Source organism: Miniopterus schreibersii, assembly GCF_964146895.1.
Source record: "Miniopterus schreibersii genome assembly, chromosome: 14".
NCBI lineage: Eukaryota > Metazoa > Chordata > Mammalia > Chiroptera > Miniopteridae > Miniopterus > Miniopterus schreibersii.
The window spans coordinates 55,281,790-55,308,112 of NC_138114.1; the positions used below are offsets into that span (position 1 = coordinate 55,281,790).

A 26,323-nucleotide genomic window follows, 5' to 3' on the forward strand; every position below is an offset into this window, starting at 1 on the left:
GCAAACACTCCGTGGAGGATGCCGATAGTGAGCGGGTCACAAATCTACCCCTTAGGTGCTCACACGGACACGCTGCCCTGAAGGTCACTGGGAGGCCTGTGGAACCAGGCAGGTGAAACGGGGTGTAAAAGCCACTGGCCCTCAGGCTTCCCTCCCCTTGCAAGGATGGAAGCCACGGGCAGGCTCATCCCTTTGGCCTTTTTAATGCCGTCAAGTCAGAAGGTAAGGCAATCAAAATAGGGGAGACCTTGTGAGAGGCCTCCGCCCAAATTTTTTAAACGTCTAATGCCTTTTGTTAGCCCTAATACAGAGAATATTTACACTTAGGCTCTTTTTACACATAGGATATTTTTCCATTGATTTTTAGAGGAGGCAGACGGGAGGAAGAGAGGGGGAGAGAGAGAAACATCGATGTGAGAGACACATCTATCGATTGCCTCTTGCATGCACCCAGTCAGGGCCGGGGATTGAACCTGCACCTGAAGTGCATGCCCTTGACCGGAAATCAAACCCGAGACCATTTGGTGCTCAGGCCAACACTCCAACCACTGAGCCACACTGCGTGGTCCACTACGCCTGATTCTCACGGTCACGTGTCGGGTTCCTGGGAAACACCTCGGACTCAGAGGTTTGTGTGCAGAGGATCCCTGGGGCCTGTGCTCGGGATCAGCCCCAGGAGGGGGGGAGGACTGGGCCGGACAGGGGTGGACTCCCTTCAGCCACGGTGCTCAGGCCTCTAAGTGCCTCTATGACCCATAGCTGGTCGAAGGCTGTGAGCTTGGACGCGGCAGCTGCCTTGAGCTGCGGGAAGGTCCTGAGAGCAGTGGAGCTGGGCCACCGGCACGCTGCTCGGAGTGAACAGTGAGTGACTCATCCGAGGGGGTCTGGGTGTCACCAGAGTGGGCACAACATCCCTCCTTAAAGGACAGGATCTTCAGACCGTCTCACAAGGTCAAGCCTGGCTCTGCTGTATTCAAGAGACATGCTTGACAAAGTGTCTCGGGAAGGCTGGAAGAAAGGACCGGCGACCGGTGAGTAGCAGCAGGTGCAAACGGGAAGGGGAGGCCATCTCCTCACCACCAGCAGCGAGGAGCCAGGCTGCCCACGTGGCCTTGCTGCCCCCTCCTGTCAGCAAGGTGGGGTTACCCATGGGTGGGGCAGGGAGTCCTGGCTTTCTTCTGGGCCTCTGCCAGCACCCCAGAGCTGTCTCAAAGGGGTGCCTCGTACCTGCTGGGTGGGCTGCAAGTCCAGGCTCCCTGCCTGGTCCCGACCTGACATAGGGGGTGCAGGGGAGGCCCTGGTTACTGCCCGGAGGTGATAAAAGTTGAAGCTCCCCACTCTGCCCCTCCGACACCACCCTGGGGGGGAGAGGTGAGGGGCGCTGGGGGCAAGCCGAAGCCTCGGCTCCCCACTTCCCCTTTGCGGGCTGGGATGGGGGCAGGAGTGGTTCTGGTGATTTGTTTCAGAATCTAACTTGCAAATTATAACCAGAACCGAACAAAGCTGGGGGCCAATTTGTTCCCTTTGAAATAAACTGACGAAGCTTGTTTTGAGTCAATGATGAAGAATAAAGGATGTGTTTGATTCGACAGACCAGTTATTAGAGTTTCTTAAAAGAGAGCAGGGCCTTCCCCACAGACAGTTTATTTTTTTTAAGACTCTTAGCCAGATCTGAAAATAAATTCTCACAGTACCAGAGGGATGGAAACAAAAAGATCCACCTACCAGCGCATCTCAACATTAAGGAGCCAATAAAAAATAAATAAAAACCTTCCCCGCCCAGTGTGGCTCAGTGGTTGAGCTTTGACCTATGAACCTGGAGGTCACTGCTTGATTCCCGGTCAGGGCACAGGCCCGGGTTGCGGGCTCCATCCCCAGTTGGGGGCGAGCAGGAGGCAGCCGATCCATGACTCTCGTCATTGATGTTTCTCTCTCTCTCCCTTCCTCGCTCTGAAATTGATAAAAACATAATAAATAAGAAACCCTTCAGGTTGGCAACATGTTATAGAGAGAACTGTTCTTTGTGACACTTTGCTCAGTTTGAGACACTGATCGAGTCCTGATAGTAAGGAGGCAACACAGCCCTTCTCGTCACGGAGAGCGACTGCCGAGAAGTTCAGTCATCAGAAAACATTTATTTAGCACACACCTCGGACGGAACCTCCGTAGCCGTTTCCTGACCCGTCTCCATGCGGACAACCCCTGATTGACCAGACTGATTACTTTATTGAAGAGAAAGAAACGTTGCTTCTAATTTCTAACAGATTCGTGGGGAAGTGGAGAAATCACCCAACGTTCTTGCTCTGATCAGTTCTTCTGTGGATCTCCAGTGGCCCCACCACCTGGAGGTGCTGGGCCTGCTCTTCCGCGGCCCCCGCACCCCTCCAGCCCCGCCCTGCGCAGCCCCGGGAGCAGCGGGAGGAGGGGTCCCCCACTTTGCACACGGTGACCTCACACTGCAGGTAGATCACGCTGTAGCTGCTGAGGAAGCCGAAGGCGTTGAACCTGAACTGGGCCGTGCTGTCCCGGGGGGGGTGCAGGTTGACGAAGGTGTCGTCTTTGATGCACCTGGAGGAAGAAGAACCCAGAGCAGGAGGAGTAACTGGCAGCACAGGAGAATCACCGACCCCAATGTCAGGCCTGGGCCCAGGCCTCTGAACTCCAGGTGGAGTTGTCCCCACTACCACTCTTTGTTTTACATAAAAAAATTTATAACACTGCCTGTTGGGGGGCAAGGGAGCTATAAGGTGAAATGACACCCCAGTTCTAACTTGACAAGTCCTTTGTTTAACTGGAGGAGCCGGTGCTGAGCCTGGGCTAACCCGCCACAGCCCGGTGCCCCGAGGGGTGGGGAGTGTAAACAGTCATAAAACTCAGAGAGAAGGGAGTGGGCACGAGGGGGGATGGGACAGCAAGGGCTGTGCCAGGACTCGGGAAAGTCCAGGGAAGTGGTCCACATGTCCCGTAACTACTTGCCCCTGCTGGGGTCGGAGGTCAGGTGAGGGCCTTGACACCGCCTCTGCGGCAGGATGGGGACCCGTTCGCACAATCTCATGATTTAGGACCAGTTGAGAAGCCAAAGGTTCCCCCAAAGGAATGCCACGGAATGCCACAGTCCACCCAGGAGGGCCGTCCCCTCCCTTACCCTCGCCGGATCAAGTCGTACTTGACAGTCGTAAAGTCACGGGGGTCTGGAGAAGCCACGCAGGTGTCCACAGAGACCTTCAGGCTGCAATCGGGGCTGTGGACTGTGACCTGGAGGACAACCTTCTCTCTCGGGCTGGCGTAGTGGGGCCCCAGGCTCCCCACCGGCGAGGCCACGGGCAGCTCGAGGAACGATATGGACACGTCGTAGCGGGCGCCCTGCCTCTGGACGGCTGCCCCAGGAACAATTTCAATTGCTGACGGGCCACTCATGGTGCAGGTGAACTTCAGCTGGGGCACCCGGTGCCGCACGACCACTTGGCCAGGGTGGCCCCACACCCGGCCTCGGATGGAGTTGGAGTAGCTGAGGAAGCCGAGGCTTTCCTGGGGGACGAGAGGAGAGTCGGTGGCCAGCGCTCCTGGCTCCCGACAGGCACCTTCCTCCGTGAGCAGGGACCTCTGCTGCTCGGGGCCAGCTTGCTGACGGGCACTCCCGGGAGGCCTCGGGCCTGAGCTCTGTGCCACCTAAGGCCCTGACCGGTGACCTTGCTCCTGGGAGCTCAGGGTGTGTGCAGGGTGCCTCCGGTGGGTGAGCCTGACTCCCTCCTCCCTCCTGCGAGGGCCGGGCCGTGGTGGTGTGAGAGGGGGCCGTGGGTCCACCACGCTGGCTACTCAGTTCCCATCTCCGCCCCCGGTGCTCAGACAAGCACAGCCCCCCCCCCATCGGGGCTCTAACCCTTTGCTCCGGCAGGCTGGCCCTGCCGACCTTTGACCTCCGACCTTCGCTCTCAGCCCTGCTCCTTGCCCTCCAGCCGGACTCCAAGGGGCCGAGGGGGGACGGAGGCTGACGCCCTGGGGCAGCCTCCTTCCCACTGCCCTGGGTCTCACCGGGGACACAGCCTGCACGGGGACATCTGTCCAAGGAGTCCTGGGGTCCTGTGACGTTCTGCCCTGGAGCCCTCGGGGCTGCTCAGACCAGTCTCTCACCCGCTGCCTTTCTGGGACTTTTCTTTCCCGCCCCCCCTCCCCCCGTTACGAAATGTTAGTACAGGACATTGTGTATATTCTGAATGTGTATCTGCTTTACCCACAAGGGAGGGTGTTTTTTTTCTTTTTTTGCCCTTAAGAACCAAGCTCTCTCCTCCCCCTTGAGGGTGGCATCGCATTGCGAACGCAGTTTTAAAGGAAAGCGAACCCCCAGGCCCCCAGGCCCCGCCCTTCCCAACCTGACCCCTGACCCGGGGCCTTCCAGTGCTCCCGGGCCTCCGGAGCCCTCCCAGCCCTCCCAGCTCGCTGGGTCGGGGGACCTCCAGCTGCTGTGCCCGGGGCCGACCCGCTCGCCCTCCCCGGCTCCATCTTCTCAACCAGGTCCCGGCCCTCGGCCACCCCATTCAACGTGACCCGCCCTCCACCCCGAGCCACTTTCCCTTCCCTTCCTGTTTTATCACTCTTTTTAAAAAACATATATATATTTTTAATCCTCACTTGAGGATATTTTCCCATTGCTTTCAGAGAGAGTGGGGGGGAGAGAGAAACATCGATGTGAGAGAGACATCGACGGGTTGGCTCGAGCCTGAAGCCGTGGTACGTGCCCCTGGCCGAAATCGAACCTGGGGCCCTTCAGCCCACAGGCCGACTCTCCAGCCACTGAGCGTCCGGCAGGGCTGTCTGTCCCTCTCAACCCTTTTCAGTGTAAAGGACGCCCGTCGGTGCGTTGGTTCCGTGCCCGTCTCCCTCTCTCGAGCGTGTAGGAGCCGGGGCGCCGGCCCCGCCAGTCTGGTTGGCCCTGTGTCCTCAGCGCCCGGAGGGCTCTTCATTGGCTGACTCTGACGTCAGACGGGCATTTCCCTGCGGGCAGCCTGGGGGCTGCCACCCCAGGGGTTCCCAACCTGCGGTGTCCTCTGGCCCCGGCACTGTGGCCGGCACACAAGGTTTGCTGGGGAAGCTGGGCCAGCCAGGGCCAGGGAGGACAGCTGGTGGCCCTCTCTGAGGCCCGGGAGTTCCTGGGGCTGCCCTCCTCCCAGACCCTGGGGCTTCACCGCTCCTGGGGCAGAAACTTCTGGGGCGAAAACTGGAGTTTCCAGAGCACAAAGGGTAAGAATGACCGTGTTCTGCCCAACCGAAGACAAGATGTCAAGTGTGGAATTAATGCAATGATTTGGCACTGTGCAGACCATCAGAATGGATCTGACTCCAACAACACCGTGTTTTCCATGTGTGTGTGCGAGCGTGTGCGTGCGAGTGTGCGTGAGTGTGTGTGCGTGAGTGTGTGCAAGTGTGTGTGCATGTGTGTGCGAGTGTGTGCGAGCATGTGTGTGTGCGAGTGTGTGTGTGAATGTGTGCGAGCGTGAACACAGGTGCAGAAGGATGGAGGGAGCACACGGGGATCTCGCTTTGGAACATGTTACACTGCTGTGTGTACTGAGGAAAACCGTTCTGTGATTACACACTCTCCCTGCCTTTGGTGGTCTTGTCTCCTTGACTCCAGTGACGCTGTTTTGTGAAATAAGCGGGTGGTTAAGGAACATGAAATAAGCGTGCATTTCTTTACACAGAAATGTCCTGGATATTTAGTTCCTGGACTGGGAGACACAGCTGGCGCCCTGGTCAGACACACAGCCGTCAGACGGACCCTCTGTCCTATCCCACACCCAGCGCCACGCTTCACGTGGCAGGTGTGCACTGATGCTGACGAAGCCTGTTGTGAAATGTGGCTTTGGAGCTAAGGGACTAGCTCCCACCCATCCACCGTCCACCCCCACCCACCCCCACCCCTCCCTCCACCAGCACTCAGCGCTGTTACTGTGTGTTCTAAACTCAGCACATTCCCAAATGGGAGGAAAGTTTCAGACAAACTGGGGAGCTGTTCCAGGCCTCCCTGAACTCAGGAATAAAGTCACGGCTTATGTCTCTCCTCAAGGTTTTTAAATAGGTGGCTGACTTTTCCAAGCCTCTCTCCTGGGCCTCCATCCACAGAAGGGCACCACCACCTTGACAGTTTCTCACCTGCTGGACGGTGCCACAGTGGCCGTAAGGAACGTTGAAGACCAGGTAGTGCCCCATGACCTGGGGGCGACACAGCTCGTCGTTTAAGTGGACGTCCCAGGAGGAGTAACCCAGCCTCCAGAGGTAGCCCCGGTCAATGGTGACTTGGAAGAAGTGAGGCAGGCAGGTCAGCTGGGCTGCAGGAAGACAGGGGGACACTCACACGAGAACCTGATCCACTGGGCGTGTGGGTCAGGGGCGTGGGCTGTGGGTGTTTGTTTACTTTATAGAAGTACCAACAGTGCCCTGGGTGGGGGGCTCAGCTCTCATCGCCCCCCACTTTCGACTTCACTTTCACTGACTTAATTTATAACCCCCTTTTCCAAAAGTCACACAGCAGCCTCGGGGAACCCTACCCACCACGTGCACCCCACGGGCCCGGGGTCAGAGCCTCATCTAAGGAGGTAAAGGACAGCTCATTTCACACGCTGTCCGGTTGGAAAAAGAGTGGGAGCAAAGGGGGGTTCAAAGGGGTTTCTTCCCCAACCTCCAGAAGCCCAGTGAGTGGATGGAGATGCGGGAGGCTGGTCCCCCTCCCCGCCTGTCCTCTTCTCCCCAGACAATGGCTCTCCCAGCTCCCCCTCTGCAGCCTCAGACCCCAGGAGAGCAGACCTTACCGTGGTCCTTGGGCACGACAGGGTCGGCTCCATCTGGGGGGGGGGGAGAAGGGGGGAGCAATGTCAGCTGTGCAGAGACACCGGAGGAGGTGTAGCCAGCAGTAGATGAAATGTAGGGACGCCGCTCACTTGGTTTAGCTACAAAGCTAGCACTAGGGCAGGAGAGTGCTCCAGGGCAACGCAAAGGAAAGGAGAGCCCCACGCCCCTGATGGAGCCACAGGGAGGGATGCTGAGCGTGTGGAGTAGTGTTGAGAACACGGTGTCGTCTACAGGAAGGTTTGTGGAAGCAAGAGACCAGCAAACACAGGGCTGTGCAGGTTACAAACGCTGTCCCATCTCTGAACGCTGGCTGGTGCCCCTTCCCAGGCACCTGGCACACCTGGAAACTCGGGCTGGAAACAGGAAGCCTGTGGCTAGCAAAGGCCTCCCCAGCCCAGACGCAAGCGGGACAGTGACCTAGGGCCAGGGCCCAGGCCAGGGCGTGTGGCTGGCCGGACTCGCTCAGCCCCCTCAGGCACTGTCGGCCCCAGACTGTGAACAGACACAATAAAAGTGAGGATCTGGAGGACAGAGACCCCACGGCCTCAGGCAAACTGAGACGCTCAGGCTCCCTCGGGATTCACGTTTGTCTCAAGGGATCTCTGAACCCTTTTCTATTTGGGCCCCATTTCTATGCAAAACAAAGGCAATTCCTACATCAAGGTAAAACGAATGGCAGAGATTCCTTTACCTTGTTTACCCATAAAAAACCAAGAATGGGGCAGACAAGGTGAGCTCAGACGTGGTCACCAAATCTAAGAATCCCACTTACGTGGGTAAGCCTAGGAGAGATAAAGGAAGTACCACTCCCCACGGGAGGAGGGGGGTCAACTGTGGAGGTCAGGGTGACAACTGTGGCGGTCAGGGTGACAACTGTGGCGGTCAGGGTGACAACTGTGGAGGTCAGGGTGACAACTGTGGCGGTCAGGGTGACAACTGTGGAGGTCAGGGTGACAACTGTGGCGGTCAGGGTGACAACTGTGGCGGTCAGGGTGACAACTGTGGAGGTCAGGGTGACAACTGTGGCGGTCAGGGTGACAACTGTGGAGGTCAGGGTGACAAGACAGATACTGGGAGATAATCAGAGTACTTAAGGAAAGGTATGGGCCAAGTCTTGGATGAAAGGGGCACAAGGGGAGCTCAGAACATTGTAGGGTCTGACTTCTGAGGGCCAGGGCAAGATGAAGAAGGGCCTCAGCCCAGGATGTGTCCTCGATGACCTTGAGACTGAGAAAGGCACTTGGATACATTGTAACTCCTATGACCTCAATCACTTATGACACTGTCGCTTCTTCCCTTGGCCTCATGACCTTGCAGCTATATTTCGGAACATTGCTCTGAATTGTAATTGGACAAAACTGATTCATAAAATCACGGAAACATTTACCAAAATGGTTGGGTAACAGACATGCTCTGGTTACCCTAGACCCTGCCGCCTTGGCCGCCTGACAGCCCTCGGGGGCCGAGCTCTGACCTCGGGGGTGCTCGGGGAGGGAGAAGGGGCAGCGCCCCGGGAGGTACCTGCGCAGACCACGCCCGCGTCCTCGCGGTGCCGGCAGTCGTGCCGGGCCCAGCCTCGGTGCGCGCAGCGCTCCAGCGCGTCCTCGGTGCCCGCGCAGCGCACCCGGTCCAGCAGGATGGGCCCCTCGCCCGGGCCGAAGCGCGAGCGCCCCGGGGCGCCGAGCGCGCGGCCGCAGCGCAGGGCGCGGCACACGACGCGGGCGTTCCTGAGGCTCCACAGGTCGTCGCACACGGTGCCCCACTGGCCCCGGTGCCAGACCTCCACCCGGCCCTCGCAGCGGCTGCGCCCGCCGGCCAGGCGCAGGGGCGGGGCTGCGGGCGGAGAGCCAGTCAGGGCGGGGACCTGGGGCCCCTCGTCCTTCAAAACGGAAACAAGTAGCACTGGGCGCGTTCCGCCTGTTGTATTGTTTCATTGTTTCTCTCTCTCTCTCTTTGTCTCTGTCTCTCTCTGTCTCTCTGTTTCTCTCCGTGTGTCTCTCTGTCTCTGTCTCTTTCTGTCTCTGTCTCTCTCTCTGTCTCTGTGTCTGTCCCTCTCTGTCTCTCTCTCTGTCTGTCTCTCTGTGTCTCTGTCTCTCTGTCTCTCTGTGTCTCTGTCTCTCTCTGTCTCTCTCTGTCTCTCTCTGTCTCTGTTTCTCTCTCTGTCTCTCTCTGTCTCTGTCTCTCTGCCTCTCTCTCTCTGTGTCTCTGTCTCTCTCTGTCTCTCTCGCCCTCACCAGACATCGATCCTCCTTTCACCTTGACCTTGGACTCCTAGTCTTCAGAACCGAGAGAGCATCAATTCCTGCCCTGTACGCCCTGCGGTTTGTGGTTCTGTCGCAGCAGCCCTGGCTGACTGAGACAGTGGCCTCAGGCAAATCTCTTCCTCCTTTGGGCCTCACTTCCCTTCGGAACAGGGTGGCTGCTCAGCATCCTAACTCCCCCAGCGGGCGCCACCTGGCAGCCTGTGAGGACTGTAGAGCCCAGGCTCCACCTGGAGCCCCTGGATCCGAACCTGCATCTTAACAAGTCTCCAGGCCGCTCCCGTGCACATTGATGCTTGAGACTTGCTGTGTAGCTCATCTCCGAGTCTCCTCCAGGGCTGACACCTGACGTTACTTTAGCCTATTCATCCTGCCCCCCAATCTGCTTTACTCAGAATAGTAACCAGTGGTGGGGTGTGGCCTGGAACCTGCCCCACCTCCCCTCCCCTCTGCCCCCTCCCGGGAAACAGGAAGGGTTTGCTCTGGGGTGTGATCTTGCTGGGCTGGGGTTTCTCAGTCATCCATCGGTACCACTCCGGGGGCGCAGAGAGTGTACCTGGTGAGGAAGGCTCTTTGCTTGGAGTGGGAGTTGTATCTGCAAACAAACAAGAGCCAAACTCAACTATCAGTTTAAAAAAAAAGGAATTTTTTTTTAACAACAGTTGGTAGAAAACAGAAGAGCGATGGGTAGAATCAATGCTGCCACAACACAGTTCTCTGTGTGTGTGTTTGGGTGGGCTGGACGGGTCAAGCATCGCCCGGCAAGCAGGTGGAGGTGTGGAGCCCCCGCCCTCCCCGCCTCCCTGGGCACGTCTGGTCAAGACCAGTGCAGCAAGCGGAAGGCAGTCCCTGGTACAGGGACCAGTCCCGTGTCTCTGGATGAGTAGGGAGAACACTGAGCTTATTTTCCATGGAAAGGATGCTGGGACTTCAGCTCACATTGGGATTTATACTGTAGACAAAATATTCGGTATATATGGCCACTTGTTAAACAGAAAGAGGGAGAGTTGATCATGTTTAACTTAAGAGAAGTGACCACAGGAAACATTACCAGGCGGGGCGTCCACTTCTGCCGAGGTGGAAGACACATCTGTGTGTTAAAAACGAGAGAAAGGACATTTCTGTGTCTTTTCACTGAGGTTGGCTTTGTGGTGAAAAATGGTCATTAAGCGGCTCATTTTCTAACTAGAACATGACAAGTCTGAAGCTGGTCTCGCTGATTTAAACATCACAGTGAGCGAGCCCTTACCCCACGGTCCTGCCGAGCTTGAAGAGGTATCTGTGGAAAAAGAAGAGAGAACTTACACACCGTTGCAGAGGGGGCCGGGTTTCTGTTTTTACTGAGTCCGTGCTGGGGACAGTGCTTCCATGAAGAGCCCGGTCTGATAAGCGGGGCTCCAAGGAGAGGCACTTAAGGGACAGGAGACAGTGTTTTACCTGGCGCGGAGGTCGGAGCCATTGAGATCGAAGCTGTAAATGAACAAAAACAACAAGACAGCAATAAGAGAACAGGAAGGACGCTCCCTCCGCTGTGTGCTGATCTGAGAGACCCGCTGCTGCCGGAGGCGGGAGGGGGCGGACCGGACACACTGCGTCCTGCACGCGAAAGGTGCCCAGTCGCTACCGGCCCACCTTCCTGTTTCATTCAGTGAATATACGAGCACCTTGTGCTAGTCTGATGTGAGCTTGATACTTAGTTTCATATAAACTCCAACCCAAACCATATGCCATTTGTAAAAGCAAGCAAGAAAACAAAGTTACCTGCTGAGGTGGTCATTACCGTGGCTGATGCTGAAACTGTGAAACAAAACAAACTAAAGACAAACTCCAAACAAAAATCCCACCCACCAACAGGAAAGTTAGAAGATACTTTTTATTTAAAAAAAAAAAAATGTATACCTCAGAGATACAAAAATTAGATAAATATGACTTCTGAATGTGAAATTAAAGATAAGAAAGGGCCTGGCCGGTGTGGCCCAGTGGTTGAGCCCCTTGCGCTGAGAGGTCGCCAGTTTGATTCCCGGCCAAAGCGCATGCCAGCAGGGGCGTGCAGGAGGCAGCCATCGATGTCTCTGTCTCATCAGTGATGTTTCTCTCTCTCCCTCTCTTCCTCTCTCTCTCAAATCAATAAAAACATATATATATATATTTTTTAAAAAAGACGTCTTGGGTGAGACTGCAATAGAGCTAAGGATGCAGGGAGTAACTAAACCTCCCTGGCAGACTCAGGAGGGACCGGGAGTGGGCACCTGAGCAGACGACCCCGGCGTCCTCGTGGTGGCCGCAGTTGTGGACGGACAGGCCCAGGTGCTGGCACTGGCCCAGGGTGGCCTCGTCGCCCCGACACCGCACGTTGTCCAGGAGGATGCTCCCCGCGCCCCCCCCAAAGTGGCCGTCCCCCGGGGCCCCGATGCCCGTCCCGCAGCCCAGCTGCCGGCACACCACGTGGGCAGCGCCGATGCCCCAGAGGTCGTCGCACACCGTCCCCCACGCGCCGGCGTGGTAGAGCTCCACGCGCCCTTCGCAGCGGCTCCGCCCGTCCACCAGCCTGACGAAGGGCAAGTCTGGGGGACCCAGGGATGTTACTGGGGTGGGATCGGCAGCCGGGCCAGGAATTCCTGGTGGGGCTTTTCTTTGACTCTAACAGCCGCCCCTGGCCTCGGGCCCTGTGGAGTCTCTCCCTTCCTTTCTCTAGGCCCCACAGGAATAAGGGAAACACGTGCTCGCAAACGCAGCCCCTGGCTTCTCCAGGCTGTTCCTTATTTCATGCATTTTGTCCCTTCATTGCCATCCTTGGACATGGTCAATGTAAGGACCAGATAAATATAACTTTAGAGACAGTTTCACTAGGTTGCTAACCAAAAGCCTCCGAATATATCGTTATTTCCTTTAGGTCAAACTTGTCTGTTGGCCCAGATTCAATGTTAAAAAATTTGGGGAGCACCGGAGACTAGACAGGCCGCTACGCGTGGTGGTCACGCCGCGGGCACACCGGCCCTGCGTGTTCTCGGTGCTGGGGGCCGGGAATCCAGGCGGGCACTGGCCACGCTGGCTACGCCCCCAGGGAGCCCACTAGAAGGGCTCAGCAACCAGGGGGCGGGGACGAGACGGTGAGAGGGTTACCAGCTGTGGGGGCTGTTGATCCCGATTCTGTTGAATCCGGGGTGACTTTGGGAGCTGGAAGAGAAAGCCCAAGGCACCCACGTTAGCGATTTACAGAACACTCGCGGGCGGGAGCAGAGTGGGCACAGGACCCATGCTTGTGCCAGGGTGGCTCTCAGGACGTTCTGGCCAAGGAGGCACCATCCTGGGCCCGTCGGCATTTCTGAAGCCCGAGTCCAAGCCGGGGGCCGTCTCTGAACCACCTTCCCTCACCTGGGTGGGACCCTGGCTTTTGGACATGAATGGGAAGCACCTGAGCTTTTTTCAGGGCCATGCCCCTCAGGAGACCTGAGGCTACAAAATAAACAGCTGGGCGCTCGGTGCCATTTTAACTCTTGAGTTTCCATCAGGAGACACCAGGGCCTGTTTGAAACACTCACTCTTCCGGTTTAAAAAACTACAGAGCAATAAAGTGCGAGAGAAAGACCCGTGCCCTTGACTTTGCTGTCATCCGGTCAGAGCCCCACCTCCACCTGCCTCGAGGGGGAGGGTGGCCTGGCTGCGGAGAATCACAGATGCAGGCGTTATTCAGTAAGAAAAGGACAACACCTCGACCTGCGGACACCCAGAGCAGAGGAGCAGGGCCCCGGGAGAATCGGAAACAACGCTGGGTCTTCGCCGTCTGGAAGGGTGGACGTGCTCCAGAGGACATGTGTAACCTTATGCTAACCAGCAACCAACAAACTGAACTCGATCAAGCGACATGTAATGAACAACGCTCCTTGGTTTAAAAAAAGTTCACTATTTTCCTTTTTGTCCCTGCTGTTCTAGCTCACTGCCTCGCTCCCCTTTCGAAAGTCCATGAGTGCCGTTAACCACGACCCCGACGGGCCGCGGAGAGACAGGCTCCCACGGGGAGGCGCTGTAACCTGCTCAGAGTTTGAAGACTTTGAAAGGCTCTGAAAAGATGGACTTTGCTCACCCTGGGGTGCTAGAGCCCAAAGTTGCCAATGGTTTTGAACGGCCCTGAGAAGTTTGGGTAGAGTCAACGGGTCCGTTCGCCGTTGGCCCAGCCTCTGCCCGCGGAGCGGGTAGGAACGCGGGCACGAGACGGAAAGGACGCCTGGTAACGACGGGCGCATCCCGGGCCTTACCTGGTCTCGCTGTCACCGCCTCGGGCGTCGCTGTTGGGGTGGCTGTGGGTACAAGAAAACCTTCTTAGATAAAAGGGAGAACTTGGACCAGAGGAGACGGCAGAGTCCCCGCTCAGCGGGCGGCAGGTCCCTTCTCCTGCCAACTATCAGACGTGACCTCTGAAGTCAGGCTTTCTCTGCGTGGGTCTCGATGTTTCCCTGGTGTGTGGATCCAATGGAAACAGCGCCCCCTCTCTGCCGGTGGCCGGAGGGGCGGCAGTCGGACCGCGCCCCTCTGCGCGGAAACGCGCTCGCGGCCGGGCCTGCTTCATTTCGTTGTTGTCGACCTTCCCCGAACGTGGCCTGTTACGTGCGTGTCATTGTTTTTGACAGGAAATCAAATCGACAGGGATCCATGCACAGTGGCCCGGTTGTTGACATGGGTAACGTTCCACTGTGAGCGACCATCGTCCTTGGGCGAAAGTGTGCGGACAGACTCCCCCAGCTAAGGTGGGCTCGGGCGGGCACCTGGGAGCCGCGTATGGGACAGCAACCATGGCCGGAAGGGCCCTGGGGTGGGGACAGAGGGAGGCTCGGGAACTGGGAATGGAGGTTAAGGCACAACCGTCCGCGTGACTTACTGATCAGATGCGGCGTCGGAGTGACCGGCTCTGCAAATACAAGGAAACCGCGGTCAGTGACTGTCTAACGTCGCCCTGGCCGGGTAGCTCGGTTGGTTAGGGTGCTGTCCCAATACCGCGAGGTTACGGGTTCGATCCCGGGTCGGGGCACATACGAGAATCGACCGATGATGCGCAGATGAGTGGAACAGCAAGTCGGCGTTTCTCTCTCTCTCTCAAAAAATCAGTCAACCAACAACTGTTTAATGTCAATGACGGCGACGTCCCTGATCCACTGTGCGACGCGGGGCCTCTGCTGTGTCTACGGCGCGTCTCCCACGCCCGCTCAGCGAGTCGCCCTGGCGCTTGCTAAAGGGAGGCTGTTCTGAACAGCGTGTGGGCCGAGGTGGGAGCTCGAAGAGCCGCCTGTGTGCGCAGCCCCTCGGAGGCAAGTGGGGCAGGACCCGCCGCTGGGCGACCTCGGGATAAAGGCTGTGCCTCTCAAGCCTCAGTTTCCCCGTCTGTAGAAGGGGAGGAACCGTGGGTTTGGTGAAGATGAAAGGAGGCAGCACATGTAAGGTGCTTAAAATGTTGCCCGGCTCAAAATAGTTATCTCGACCGCTCCGTTGTCACGGCCTAACCCGAGCACGCGGCCCCTCCCGGAACCCTCGGCCCAGCTCCTGCGCGCCTCCTCGCCGCACGCCTTTTCCACCCCATCTGCGCTCTCGCGGCTCTCACCTGCTGTGCCCCCCGCCTGCCTCTCTGCTCACGGCCAGTCAGGTTTGGAGACGGATCTGAGGCTGGGTCCTCTATTTTCCTTAACACTTTTCTGTAGCCTACATTAGCCTCTCTCTCTTTTTCCTAATGTCTTGCTGAGATGCAGGCGCACATTAATTTACTATATTCTGTTTGTCCTTTATGAGTCACCTGACTCGGTCCTGAACTCCCTCTGCATGTGCACAGCCCCTCCTAGGCTGGGACCACACCTTCCTCTGCAGGTCCCAACACCCCCGCCCGGAGCTAATTCAGAGTAACTTCAGAAAAGGCTTCCTACTGAGCCGACTGTAAGGAGGTGCTTGTGTGAAGCTAAATAGCCCATGCCCGGCCGGCGTGGCTTAGGGGTTGAGTGTCGACCCCTGGTCACAGTTCGATTCCCGGTCAGGGCAGAGGCCCAGGTGGCTTGATCCCCAGGGGGGAGCGTGCAGGAGGCAGCCGACCAACGTTTCTCTCATCACTGATGTTTCTCTCTCTACCCATCTCCCTTCCTCTCTCTGAAATCAGTAAAAACGTATTTTAAAAACAAAAAACTAAATAGCCCACGATGCAGCTGCCAACTACCGAGCACCTGTGATGTCCCATAATAAGTGCTCTCCTGGTGCCCTCAGTCGCCCACGCGGCAGACCTGGAACTCGGGTGATCGCGTCCTTCCCGCCCTACCGGGAAGGGGCTGAGGCACAGAGAGGTCAAGTCTCTTGCCCGAGGTCCCAGGGTAGCGATGGGACTGTAACTGGCCCCCAGGCAGGCCGCCCAGCTCCAGGCTCTGGCTCTGAGCCCCCATTCTTACCTTTGGCTTCAGAATAGTAATAAGCGATGAAGATTTTCCCTATGCTGTTGAATCTCCGGAAGTACTTGAGGGTCATGGAGCTGGAGGAAGACTCGTAGGTGAGGTGGAAGCCAGAGCAGACCTTCCCCAGGGACTTGGCCAGTGACGGAGGCCCGTCCAGGATTTCGAAATATTCGTTGGTGCAGTCCAGGCTGGGGGAGACAGACGGTGCCTCTCAGTGCCTCACCGGCAGACCTCAGAGCCGTGCTGCGGGCCAGCCCTGTGTGCGTGACTACAAAGAGGCTGCACCCGGTGAAGGGCTTGTCAGTCATTCAGACGGAGGGTGGATTCCTTTGATTTCACTTTCTCTCCGAGAAGAAGTGGAATTTTAACTGGAACAGGCAAGGGGAGGCTGAAGTTCTAGGTGGACCCGTGCTGAGACCCGAGGCCACAGGGTACCTCAAAGCCTAGGCCAAGGGCAGGGCCCGCGTAGGACTCGGCTACCGGTTCCCACCAGGCCATTTGTAAGCTTTTCACGGCTGACCTGCCCAGAGGGAAGTTCGATTCCACGTGCGCCCCGCTGGCCTTGCGGAAGCCACCCGGTTAGTTAGCTGTTTTCTCCATTGTCAGGTTCTGTCCAGATGCCACTAGTGCTCCAATCAGAAACCCATTTCCAGGCCTCGGCCCCACAGGCCCTCTGTTCCCAGTCAGATTTTAATTAAGCAAAGTTCAAGAGTAATAAATAATTTAAGTTGTTCCTGGGGGGTAGTTTCCATAAGACATTTATCTATAAGGATGTCAACCTTGACTACGGCATTAAAATCTAACATGTTCTGATTTGTTAGGTCTGGGCTTCCCTGGAATCTGTACCTTTAATCAGCAGGCTGAGCTACAGACACACACTGCGCGTTGACCCCCATCCCTGTCACACACACACGTACATGTGGAAAATGGTGGAAACTGCCCAGCCGGTGTGGCTCAGTGGCTTGAGCACTGACTCCTGCACCAAGAGGTCACTGGTTTGATTCCTGGTCAGGGCACATGCCCGGGGTGCGGGCTCGATCCCCAGGAGGGGGCGTGCAGGAGGCGGCCGATAAATGTTTCTCTCGCATCGATGTTTCTCTCTCTCTCTCTCTCTCTCTCTTTTCCTCTCTCTGAAATCAATAAAAACATATTTTTTAAAAAATGGTGACAACTGAATAAGAGGCCTGTAGTCGCGCTCACAGTATTGTACTAACGTCAAGTTCCTGCTTTCGATGTTGTTCTACGGTTATATTAAGATGCCACCAATGGGGGGGGGGCAGGAGGAAGGGTACGTGGGACTCTTATTATTTTTGTAGCTTCTTGCAGGTTTATAATTATTTCAAGATAAAACTGAAAGACACGAAGGACTCTGTTAGTTGTGAGAACCAACCAAGGAAATAAAGGCCTGGAATTTTAAACGACACCATGTGCTTAGGTAACGTCCTCACGACCTACCGGAGATACGGAAAGGCCAGCAGCACGTGGTGGGAGGCGCTGGCCCTGATCTCCCAGACGCAGGCCGTGTTGTTGTGCATTTCCCTCTGCGGGGGGCTCCGAATGGCTCCGGACACGTTCGTAATTACGCCGCCGCATGGAGCTCTCACTGAAGGCAGAAAGGTATTTTAGAATTTCCCTTTTTTCATCACTCAGTTCACTAATTTTGTAGTTGACACATTGTTTCTTTTATTTTTTCAAAATCCAGACAGTTTGCCCCGTCCGTGTGGCGCAGCGGTTGAGCGTCGACCCAGGAACCAAGAGGTCGCTGGTTCGATTCCCGGTCAGGGCGCGTGCCCAGGTTGCGGGCTCGATGCCCAGCAGGGGACGTGCAGGAGGCAGCCGATCGATGATGTTTCTCTCTCGTCAGTGTTTCTATCTCTCTCTCCATCTCCCTTCCTCACCCTAAAAAAACACACACAAAAAAATTCAGACACTTTCATGACCAAAGTCTCACCTTCGGTGACCGTCCCTGCCGTGGCAGCCAGAGGGTGACCTGTCAGACATACAAAGGACACCGAATTGTCAGCTGGCACTGAGGCCCACAGCCCTGTTGGCACGTGAGACCTGAGGGGCACGTGTGCTGTCTGGGCCCCGCCCAGAACTACGGAGCCAGCCTCGGGATGAGCCAGGGTGTGGAGGGATGTCACGATGTGCGACTGGCAAGAGGCACCGATTTGCTGCTTCCTTCGACCTGCTGCCCAGGGTGGTGGGTAGGACCTAAGGATGCTCTGGAGTCCTCCTTCATGCCCCAACCTCTCTCCGACCAGTGGCAGCTGGCCCTGGACTTCCCATGGGAGATTCTCTCCCAGGACCAATCCATCCCCACCTGCTAGAGCTGACAACCCAGGAGGGGGGGTGACTGAAGAGTCACTAGACCTAGTCCCCTCGGCCTGATTCACGACTCCCTCTCTGGCCCAGAGCTGGCTAAAGGCAGGGCGTCGGGGACCTGGGGGGTTGAGGAAAGAGAGATGGCACTTGGCATGAAAACACCTGGGTGTGGGCGTTGAGGGCACGCGGGAAAACCAACCGCAAGGGCAGCTCTGCGGGGCCAGGGCTGCGTCAAGAACAAGGCAGAGGCAAGGAGAGGGTGGGAATGGAACTGGGTCACCTTGACGTTGGCCAGGTCTGGCCCGCCAGCCACCTGCCCCTGGCCAGGAAGTGTCCTTAGCTGCCTCTCGGATCTTAGCCGGCCCCTGCCCGTGTCTCATTGCCACCCCCTCGCAGCCCTCGGAAGTGAGGAGCTGAAAGTGCTGCACAGAATCCGAGGCGTTTAGAGCCTGCGTGCTGTGTGTAGAATGCACGGTGGAGAGGAGGCGAGAGGCAGGAGGCGAGTCAGGACGGGGCGGCTTCTGGGGTACTGCCCACCCCTCCACGGGGCCATCGGGGATTCCACGGCCCTGCCCACCGGCCAGAGAACAAGGAACACCTGAGTCCCGGCAGGACCCCTTCCCCCAGTTCTGAGCAGCCGCACCTGCAGGCGGCGCCTCCCCTACCTGGTGACGTGCCCGCCGGGTCTGCAGCATCTGCAAGTGAGAGACGAAAGCGTCTGCTGTGAGCTCCATTGTCCACCGTTATTTTCACGCCGTCTTTTGAAAAGCACTGTTTTGGGCGAGCCAGGGCCGGCCCCCGCCCGGGAAGGGGGCCAGTTTACCTGAGCAGATCACACTGGCGTCCTCCCCGTGCCCGCAGTTGTGGGAGAACCAGCCCGAATGGGGGCACTCCTCCAGGTGCCTCTCGTCGCCCCTGCAGCGCAGGTCGTCCAGCATGATCTTTCCGGAGCCCGTCCCAAAGTGGGCCTCGGCCGGGGCTGAAACGGCCCAGCCACACCCCAGCTGCCTGCAAACGACGCTGGCGTCCCGCAGGTCCCAGAGGTCATCACACACGGTGCCCCAGGTCCCCTGGTGGAAAAGTTCCACGCGGCCTGCGCAGCTCCTCTGGCTCCCCGCCAGCCTCATGGGGGCCCCGTCTCCTGGGAACAGTAGGGGACACGGGGTGAGAGCAGCGTCCTGCCCGCTGAGGGCTGGACTGGCTTCTACCCAGCCTGGCTCCCCTTGCTTCCCCTTGGCTGTGCTGCTCACACCCTCCCGCTGCCATGGAGGTCCCATGCCAGTCCCCAGATGTGTCCCCAGATGTGTGTGTTCCGAGGGGCCTCCAACGCCCTCCTCTTTCACACCCTATTTTAAAGCAGTTGCCTGTGGCCGGCTGTTCACATGAACGGCCCCAGTTTGTCTCCTCCCTGTGGCCTGCTCCCCACAGTGGGGCATTGCAGCCCCCCTCTCAGGAGGCTGGGCTCACTTCCCTCCGCCTTCATTCTGGGCTGGTGGCCTGTGACTCGCTTTGGCCAATAGAATGTAGCAGCAATAATGGTGCATATAACCTGTCCCACCCAGAGCCATGCGGAGCCGAGGCCCCGGAGAGGTGTGGCAGGCTCCCGTGTGCTCCATGGACACTCTGGGACAATCATGTGAATAAACTTCAGCTAGGGGGCTGGGTGATGAAAGACCTGTCACCTCCGTCACCTCAGATAACAGCTATGGAAATGTAAGGCATGTGAGGGAGGCTGCCCTAGGCCAGGCAGTCTTCAACCGACCTTAATGCACAAGGAAGCCCAGCAGAGACCAGCCAAGACCAGGCGAGACCAGCCAAGACCAGGCGAGACCAGGCGAGACCAGGCGAGACCAGCCGAGACCAGGCGAGACCAGCCAAGCCTGCCTCAGATCTGCAGGGCTGCCCTGCTGACCCACAGACTCCCGGGCAATTCTATTGGTGGTTGTTCTAAGCCACTGTGTTTGGGGTGGTTTTACACAGCAATAGGTAACTCGAACATGTCTTCTTCACCCATGCCCCCTTCCTAGATGACCTGTCCTACCCGGAGCCAGGCGGGGGCATGAGGCCGATGCCAATGTACCCATGACTGAGGCTGCCCAGTCCGATTGAGGGTACGTCTGACTTCAGGGGAACCAAGCCCTGTGCGGAATTGGGCCAAATTCTCTGCCGGCGATTTGCAATTCGAAGAGGACCAATGGTCATGGGGACCCAGGAACTGCTTTCCGTACCTGCAGGTGGCGGTGTCCGGGCCTCAGGGGCTGAGAAGCCATGTGCTAGAAGGAGCAACAAAGCGAGGTCACCGTCAGTCAGCAGTGGGGAAAGAACAACATAGGCATTACCCATATCCAGGATACGTGAAGAACTGCCTCACATATCTCACTTTTTAAAAAAGGAGACAAGCCCGGCCAGCGTGGCTCAGTGGTTGAGCGTCAGCCTAGGATCCAGGCGATCAGGGTTCGATTCCCGGTCAGGGCACAGGCCCCGGCTGTGGGCTCGATCCCTAGTCGGGGGCATGCAGGAGGCAGCCTGTCAGTGACTGTCTCTCATCATTGATGTTTCTCTCTCTCTCTCCCTCTCCCTTCTTCTCTCTGAAATCAGTAATATATATATATATATCAATAAAACCACACAGAGATATCACCATCTCGTTGTAGTAGAGACTATCATGGCTAAACAAAAACCCAGAAAATCCAAATTGTGGGTACCGATGTAGAGCAACTCTAACTCTCATCTTTTGCCGGTGGGAACGCAAAATGGTACAGCCACCTTGGAAAATAGTTTCACTTGTATGTGAGTGTTTTTAGCAGCTTTATTCATAATAGTCAAAATCGAAAATAAGCTGAATGTCCATCCAGTAGTGAGTGGATAAACGAGTTTTGGTACATCCACACACTGAATACCATTCAGACTAAAAAAAAGAGTATCTGATACATGGAACTGCATGGAAGAGTCTCAAAAGCATTATGCTAAGTAAAGAAGCTCAACACAAAATGCTGCATATTGTCTGATTATGTTATATATTCTGGAAAAGGCAAACCTACAGGGACAGAAATCATATTGGTTGTTGCCATGATCTGGGGGATTAGGAGAGGGAATTGACCATAAAGGGGCACAAAGAACTTTTTAAGATAATGGAAATGTTCTATATCAGGATAGTGGTGGTTACACAACTGTAATCATTTATCAAAATTCTTTAAACTACACAGTGATTTTTACTGAAGGTAAATTATATCTCAATTAAACCTGACTTTAAACAAGGTAACTCTGAGTGCATGCAAACAATGGATTAGAATGTCCAGAGCTGTAGGCAGGGAAGTCAATTAGGAAAAGCCTGTGGTTGTCCAGGCAGGAGGAAGTGATGAGGATTTGGATCAGGATAAAGGCTGTCAGATGAAGAGAAGGCCATGAATACCACCTCAGCCTCTTAGCTGTAAATGGAAAATTAATTCATCCACAAAGACCTGTCTGTTTGCATAATACCAGATATCTTAATAATTTACTAAATATTCTTGCTTGAATGCTTAGCTCTCTATATACATAACCATAAAAACACACAAACTAAAAAGAGCCAGGGTAGTGATTCAGAAATACAAAGTTGAACTTACCAGGTAGACTCTTTTCTGCTAATAATGGTGTTGCTTCTGGTAACAATAATGCTAATAATGATGGCACTGATGATGATGACAATGGTGATGTTGATGATGGTGATGATGATGAAGATGACAATGTTGATACTGATGACAATGATGATGGTGTTGATGATGACAATGGTGATGGTGATGAAGATGACAGTGGTGATGATGACAATGATGATGAAGATGACAATGAAGATGATGATGATAGTGGTGGTGATGATGATGACAATGGTGATGATGATGATGACAGTGGTGATGATGATGAAAATGGTGATGATGATGAAGATGACAGTGGTGATGATGATGACAATGATGATGAAGATGACAATGAAGATGATGATGATAGTGGTGGTGATGATGATAATGATGATAATGGTGATGATGATGAAGATGAAAGTGGTGATGATGGTGATGATAATAATGGTGATGATGACATTAATGACCATGGTGATACTGATGATGATAATGCTGCTGCTGACAATGGTGATGATGATGATGATGATAATGGTGATGATGATGATGACAGTGGTGATGATGATGATGATGACAGTGGTGATGATGATGAAGGCAACAATGGTGATGATGAAGATGACAGTGGTGGTGATGATGATAATGATGATGATGAAGATGACAGTGGTGATGGTGATGATAATAATGGTGATGATGATAATAATGATGATGACAATAGTGATGATGATAATGATGACAATGGTGGTGGTGGTGATGATGAAGATGACAATGATGATGAAGATGATGATGACAGTGGTGGTGGTGATGATGATGATAATGATGATGATGTTGATGACAATGGTGATGATGAAGATGACAGTGGTGATGATGATGATGATGATAATGATGATGAAGATGACAATGGTGATGATGAAGATGACAGTGGTGGTGATGATGATGATGACAATGGTGATGATGATGATGACAGTGGTGATGATGGTGATGATAATAATGGTGATGATGATAATGATATTAATGACCATGGTGCTACTGATGATGACAATGGTGATGATGATGGTGACAATGGTGATGATGAAGATGACAGTGGTGATGAAGATGACAGTGGTGATGATGATAATGATGATGATGAAGATGACAATGATGAAGATGATGATGACAGTGGTGGTGATGAAGATGACAATGGTGATGATGATGAAGATGACAGTGGTGATGATGGTGATGATAATAATGGTGATGATGATAATAATGATGATGGTATTAATGACCATGGTGATACTGATGATGATAATGCTGATGATGATGACAAAGGTGATGATGATGAAGGTGACAATGGTGATGATGAAGATGACAGTGGTGATGATGATGATAATGATGATGATGATGACAGTGGTGGTGATGATGATGACAATGGTGATGATGAAGATGACAGTGGTAATGATGATGATGATGACAGTGGTGATAATAATGCTGCTGGTGATAATGATGATGGCATTAATGACCGTGGTGATACTGATGATGATAATGCCGATGATGACAATAGTGATGATGATGATGATGACAGTGGTGATGATGATGACATTGGTGATGATGATGATAATGATGATGGTGAAGATGACAATGATGATGATGAAGATGATGACAGTGGTGATGATGGTGATGATGACATTGATGATGATGATGATAATGATGATGGTGAAGATGACAATGATGATGATGAAGATGATGACAGTGGTGATGATGGTGATGATGACAATGGTGATGATGATGAAGATGACAATGGTGATGATGATGACATTGGCGATGATGACAGTGGTGGTGATGATGACAATGGTGATGATGATGATGATGGTGGTGGTGATGATGATGACAGTGGTGGTGATGATGATAATGATGATGATGAAGATGACAGTGGTGATGATGAAGATGACAATGGTGATGATGATGAAGATGACAATGGTGATGATGATGACATTGGTGATGATGAAGATGACAGTGGTGATGATGATGAAGATGACAATGGTGATGATGATGACATTGGTGATGATGAAGATGACAGTGGTGATGATGAAGATGACAATGGTGATGATGATGACAATGGTGATGATGATGATGACACTGGTGATGATGATGATGACAGTGGTGATGGTAATAATGGTGATGATGATAATAATGATGAAGATGACATTAATGACTGTGGTGATACTGATGATAATAATGCTGCTGCTGATGACAGTAGTGATGATGACGACGATGATGACAACAATGGTGATGATGATGATGGTGGTGGTGATGATGATGACGATGATGATGACAGTGGTGGTGATGATGACAATGGTGATGATGATGATGACGGTGGTGGTGATGATGATGATGACAGTGGTGGTGATGATGACAATGGTGATGATGGTGGTGATGATGGTGATGATGATGACAGTGGTGGTGATGATGACAATGGTGATGATGGTGGTGATGATGGTGATGATGATGACAGTGGCAGTGATGATGACAATGGTGATGAAGATGATGGTGGCAATGATGAGGATAATAATGATGATGAAGACGATGATAATTCTGTTTCTGCTTATTAGGATAAAAATCAAAAGATTTCTTCTTTAAGGCAGCAGTTCTCAAAGTGTGGTCCCCTACCACTGTGTAAGCATCCTGGACTTGCAGAAAATGCAAATTCTTACACCGCACTCTAGGCCTACTGAATCAGAAACTCTGGGTGGGGCCCAGCAGTATGTGTTTTTAATAAATCCTCAGGGGTAATTCTGATGAAAAGTAACGTCTAAAACCACTGCTTTAGGATAAAAAAAGAAAGGATTGAAATAGCCCCATGGGTTTTTCTAGTGACAAAGTTACTTTAATATCACATAACTATAATTTTTCAACTGATGTCATTTCATTGCCTGTTAAAAATAATCAGGCTGCACAGACTCCAGACAGATCATTTTCTGACCTAATCTCTCTGGAAAGTGAATGGCAATTTTCTCTCAAATAAGTGATTTGTGATGATTGATGGGCATAGTCATGAAACACTCTATCCTAAAGTCCATGACTATCAATTACAGTCCTTCAGTGGCCCCAAAAGAGTCCAGAAGTTGCCTGGAGCTGCCGTGTAATTTGGTTCTGATTTGGGAAGGTTCCTGCACTTGGATGTTGTGTACTGTTAGCTAATTTCCAAAGTCTCTTTTGCTGATGTTACTCTTGAACGTTGACCTGTCCTCTAAGACACACCCTAAGGGGTGCCTGTGCTCTACCCTCGGGCACCTGCCCAGAAGAGGGGCAATTCAGGCCAGGATTAGCAGGTTTCTTGGAGCAGGAAAGCCTGAGTGCAAGAGACCAAGGTCAACACCAGACCTGAGTTCTGAGCTCTATCTGTTATGGTTGGTTGGCATACAGACTGGGAAAGACTTTCAGGTTTCAAGTGAAATGGACCAATCAAACCAGGCTCTGTAAACTGCTTAAAGCTCGATTTAACAAGGTCATTTTCATTCCACGTCTACCACAGAAAATGAATATTAGCCAGACAGAAGTAAGTAGAATGGGACATAGAAACTGCCCAAATCAGTCTTACCTGGAGGGGAGTAGGCGGCGACTAGAGAACCTGCACGTGTGGAGAGAGAAAACCATCAACCCTCATTGGAGGAGGCCCCTGGCTCATTTCCCATTTTCTATAATAGCCCCTTCTGTCCATGAGGTACTTAGAGTGCAAAAGACCCCTCACCTGAGCAGATGGCTCCGGTGTCCTCTTCGTGGCCACAGCTGTGAGTGAACCAGGTGTCGTGGGCACACAGGGCCAGGTGGCTCTCCTCACCGCTGCAGTGCACGTTGTCCAGGAGGATTTTCCCAAAGCCGGGGCCGAAGTGGGAACCCAGTGGGGCAGACACCGCCCAGCCACACCCAAGCTGCCTGCACACCACCTGCGCCTCCTCCAGACCCCAGCCGTCACCACACACCGACCCCCAGGTGCCCTGGTAGAAAACTTCCACCCGTCCAGAGCACCTTCCGGTCCCGTTCACGAGCCTCATCGTGGGCCAGTCTTCTGTGGAAATGAAAATAAAGGGACGTTTTTGACACTCACTTATGCATGCATCTTATTGGCCCAGCTCACAAATTAGGGGGGATCTTTTCGTTACTCCACATCCATAAGCGCATCCTAGAAAAACTGTTGGGTAGCTCCACCACTGCGTGAGGCGGCCCCTGTTAGTCACTCGATAGATCAGATCAGATGATGGAACACGTGTCTCTCGTGTGCTGGTGGGTCAGGACCTGATATCAGCCAGGTGGACATGAAACATTAAGGAAATGTATTTCCACCAGTGGGGGAACGCGTAAATTAAGGGATTCGTTAAAAAATTCAACACTTCCCTGCCAGTTTGGCTCAGTGGTTAGAGTGTTGGCCCTTGGACTGAAGGGTCCCGGGTTCAATTCCAGCCAAGGGCATGTACCTTGGTTGCAGGCTCTGCCCCAGTTGGGCCGTGTGTAGGAGACAGCTAATCGATGTCTCTCTCACATCGATGTTTCTCTCTCTCTCCCTCCCACCCTTCCACTCTCTCTGAAAAACAATGGAAAAAATATCCTCGGGTGAAGATTTAAAAAAAAAAAAATTCAACACTATAGTCATTAAGAGCAGTAAAAATCTATCTGTCTCTATATGTATCAACATGGATAAATCTCAAAAATGTGACATTGAGTAAAGAATAAAAAGTACTGAATGATATACAGGGACTGATATCATTTGCGTGAACAAAAACCACAAAATAACATATATGGAGCTGGTATAATTCATATTTGTAAAAATATTAAAAATGAACTCTAAAGATATACACAAAATTCAAGAGAGCTTTTGTCTCTGAGGGAG

The 26,323-nt window shown here is 53.8% G+C and overlaps 1 protein-coding gene across 1 annotated transcript; it reads right to left on the bottom strand.

The window, feature by feature from the left end:
- Nucleotides 1–2,285: 2,285 nt before the first annotated feature.
- Nucleotides 2,286–25,490, bottom strand: LOC308566900 (scavenger receptor cysteine-rich domain-containing group B protein; the record flags this gene model as incomplete). The annotated part of the gene is made up of 17 exons (XM_081157913.1): nucleotides 2,286–2,568; nucleotides 3,146–3,528; nucleotides 6,151–6,326; nucleotides 6,807–6,839; nucleotides 8,368–8,679; nucleotides 11,357–11,671; nucleotides 12,231–12,284; nucleotides 13,364–13,405; nucleotides 15,527–15,717; nucleotides 16,985–17,132; nucleotides 17,481–17,519; nucleotides 18,520–18,549; nucleotides 18,678–18,995; nucleotides 20,083–20,127; nucleotides 21,460–21,642; nucleotides 25,037–25,066; nucleotides 25,187–25,490. The coding sequence occupies 17 exons, from the start codon at nucleotides 25,488–25,490 to the stop codon at nucleotides 2,286–2,288; spliced, it is 2,886 nt and encodes a 961-aa protein (XP_081014039.1).
- Between the last annotated feature and the right edge of the window lie 833 nt (nucleotides 25,491–26,323).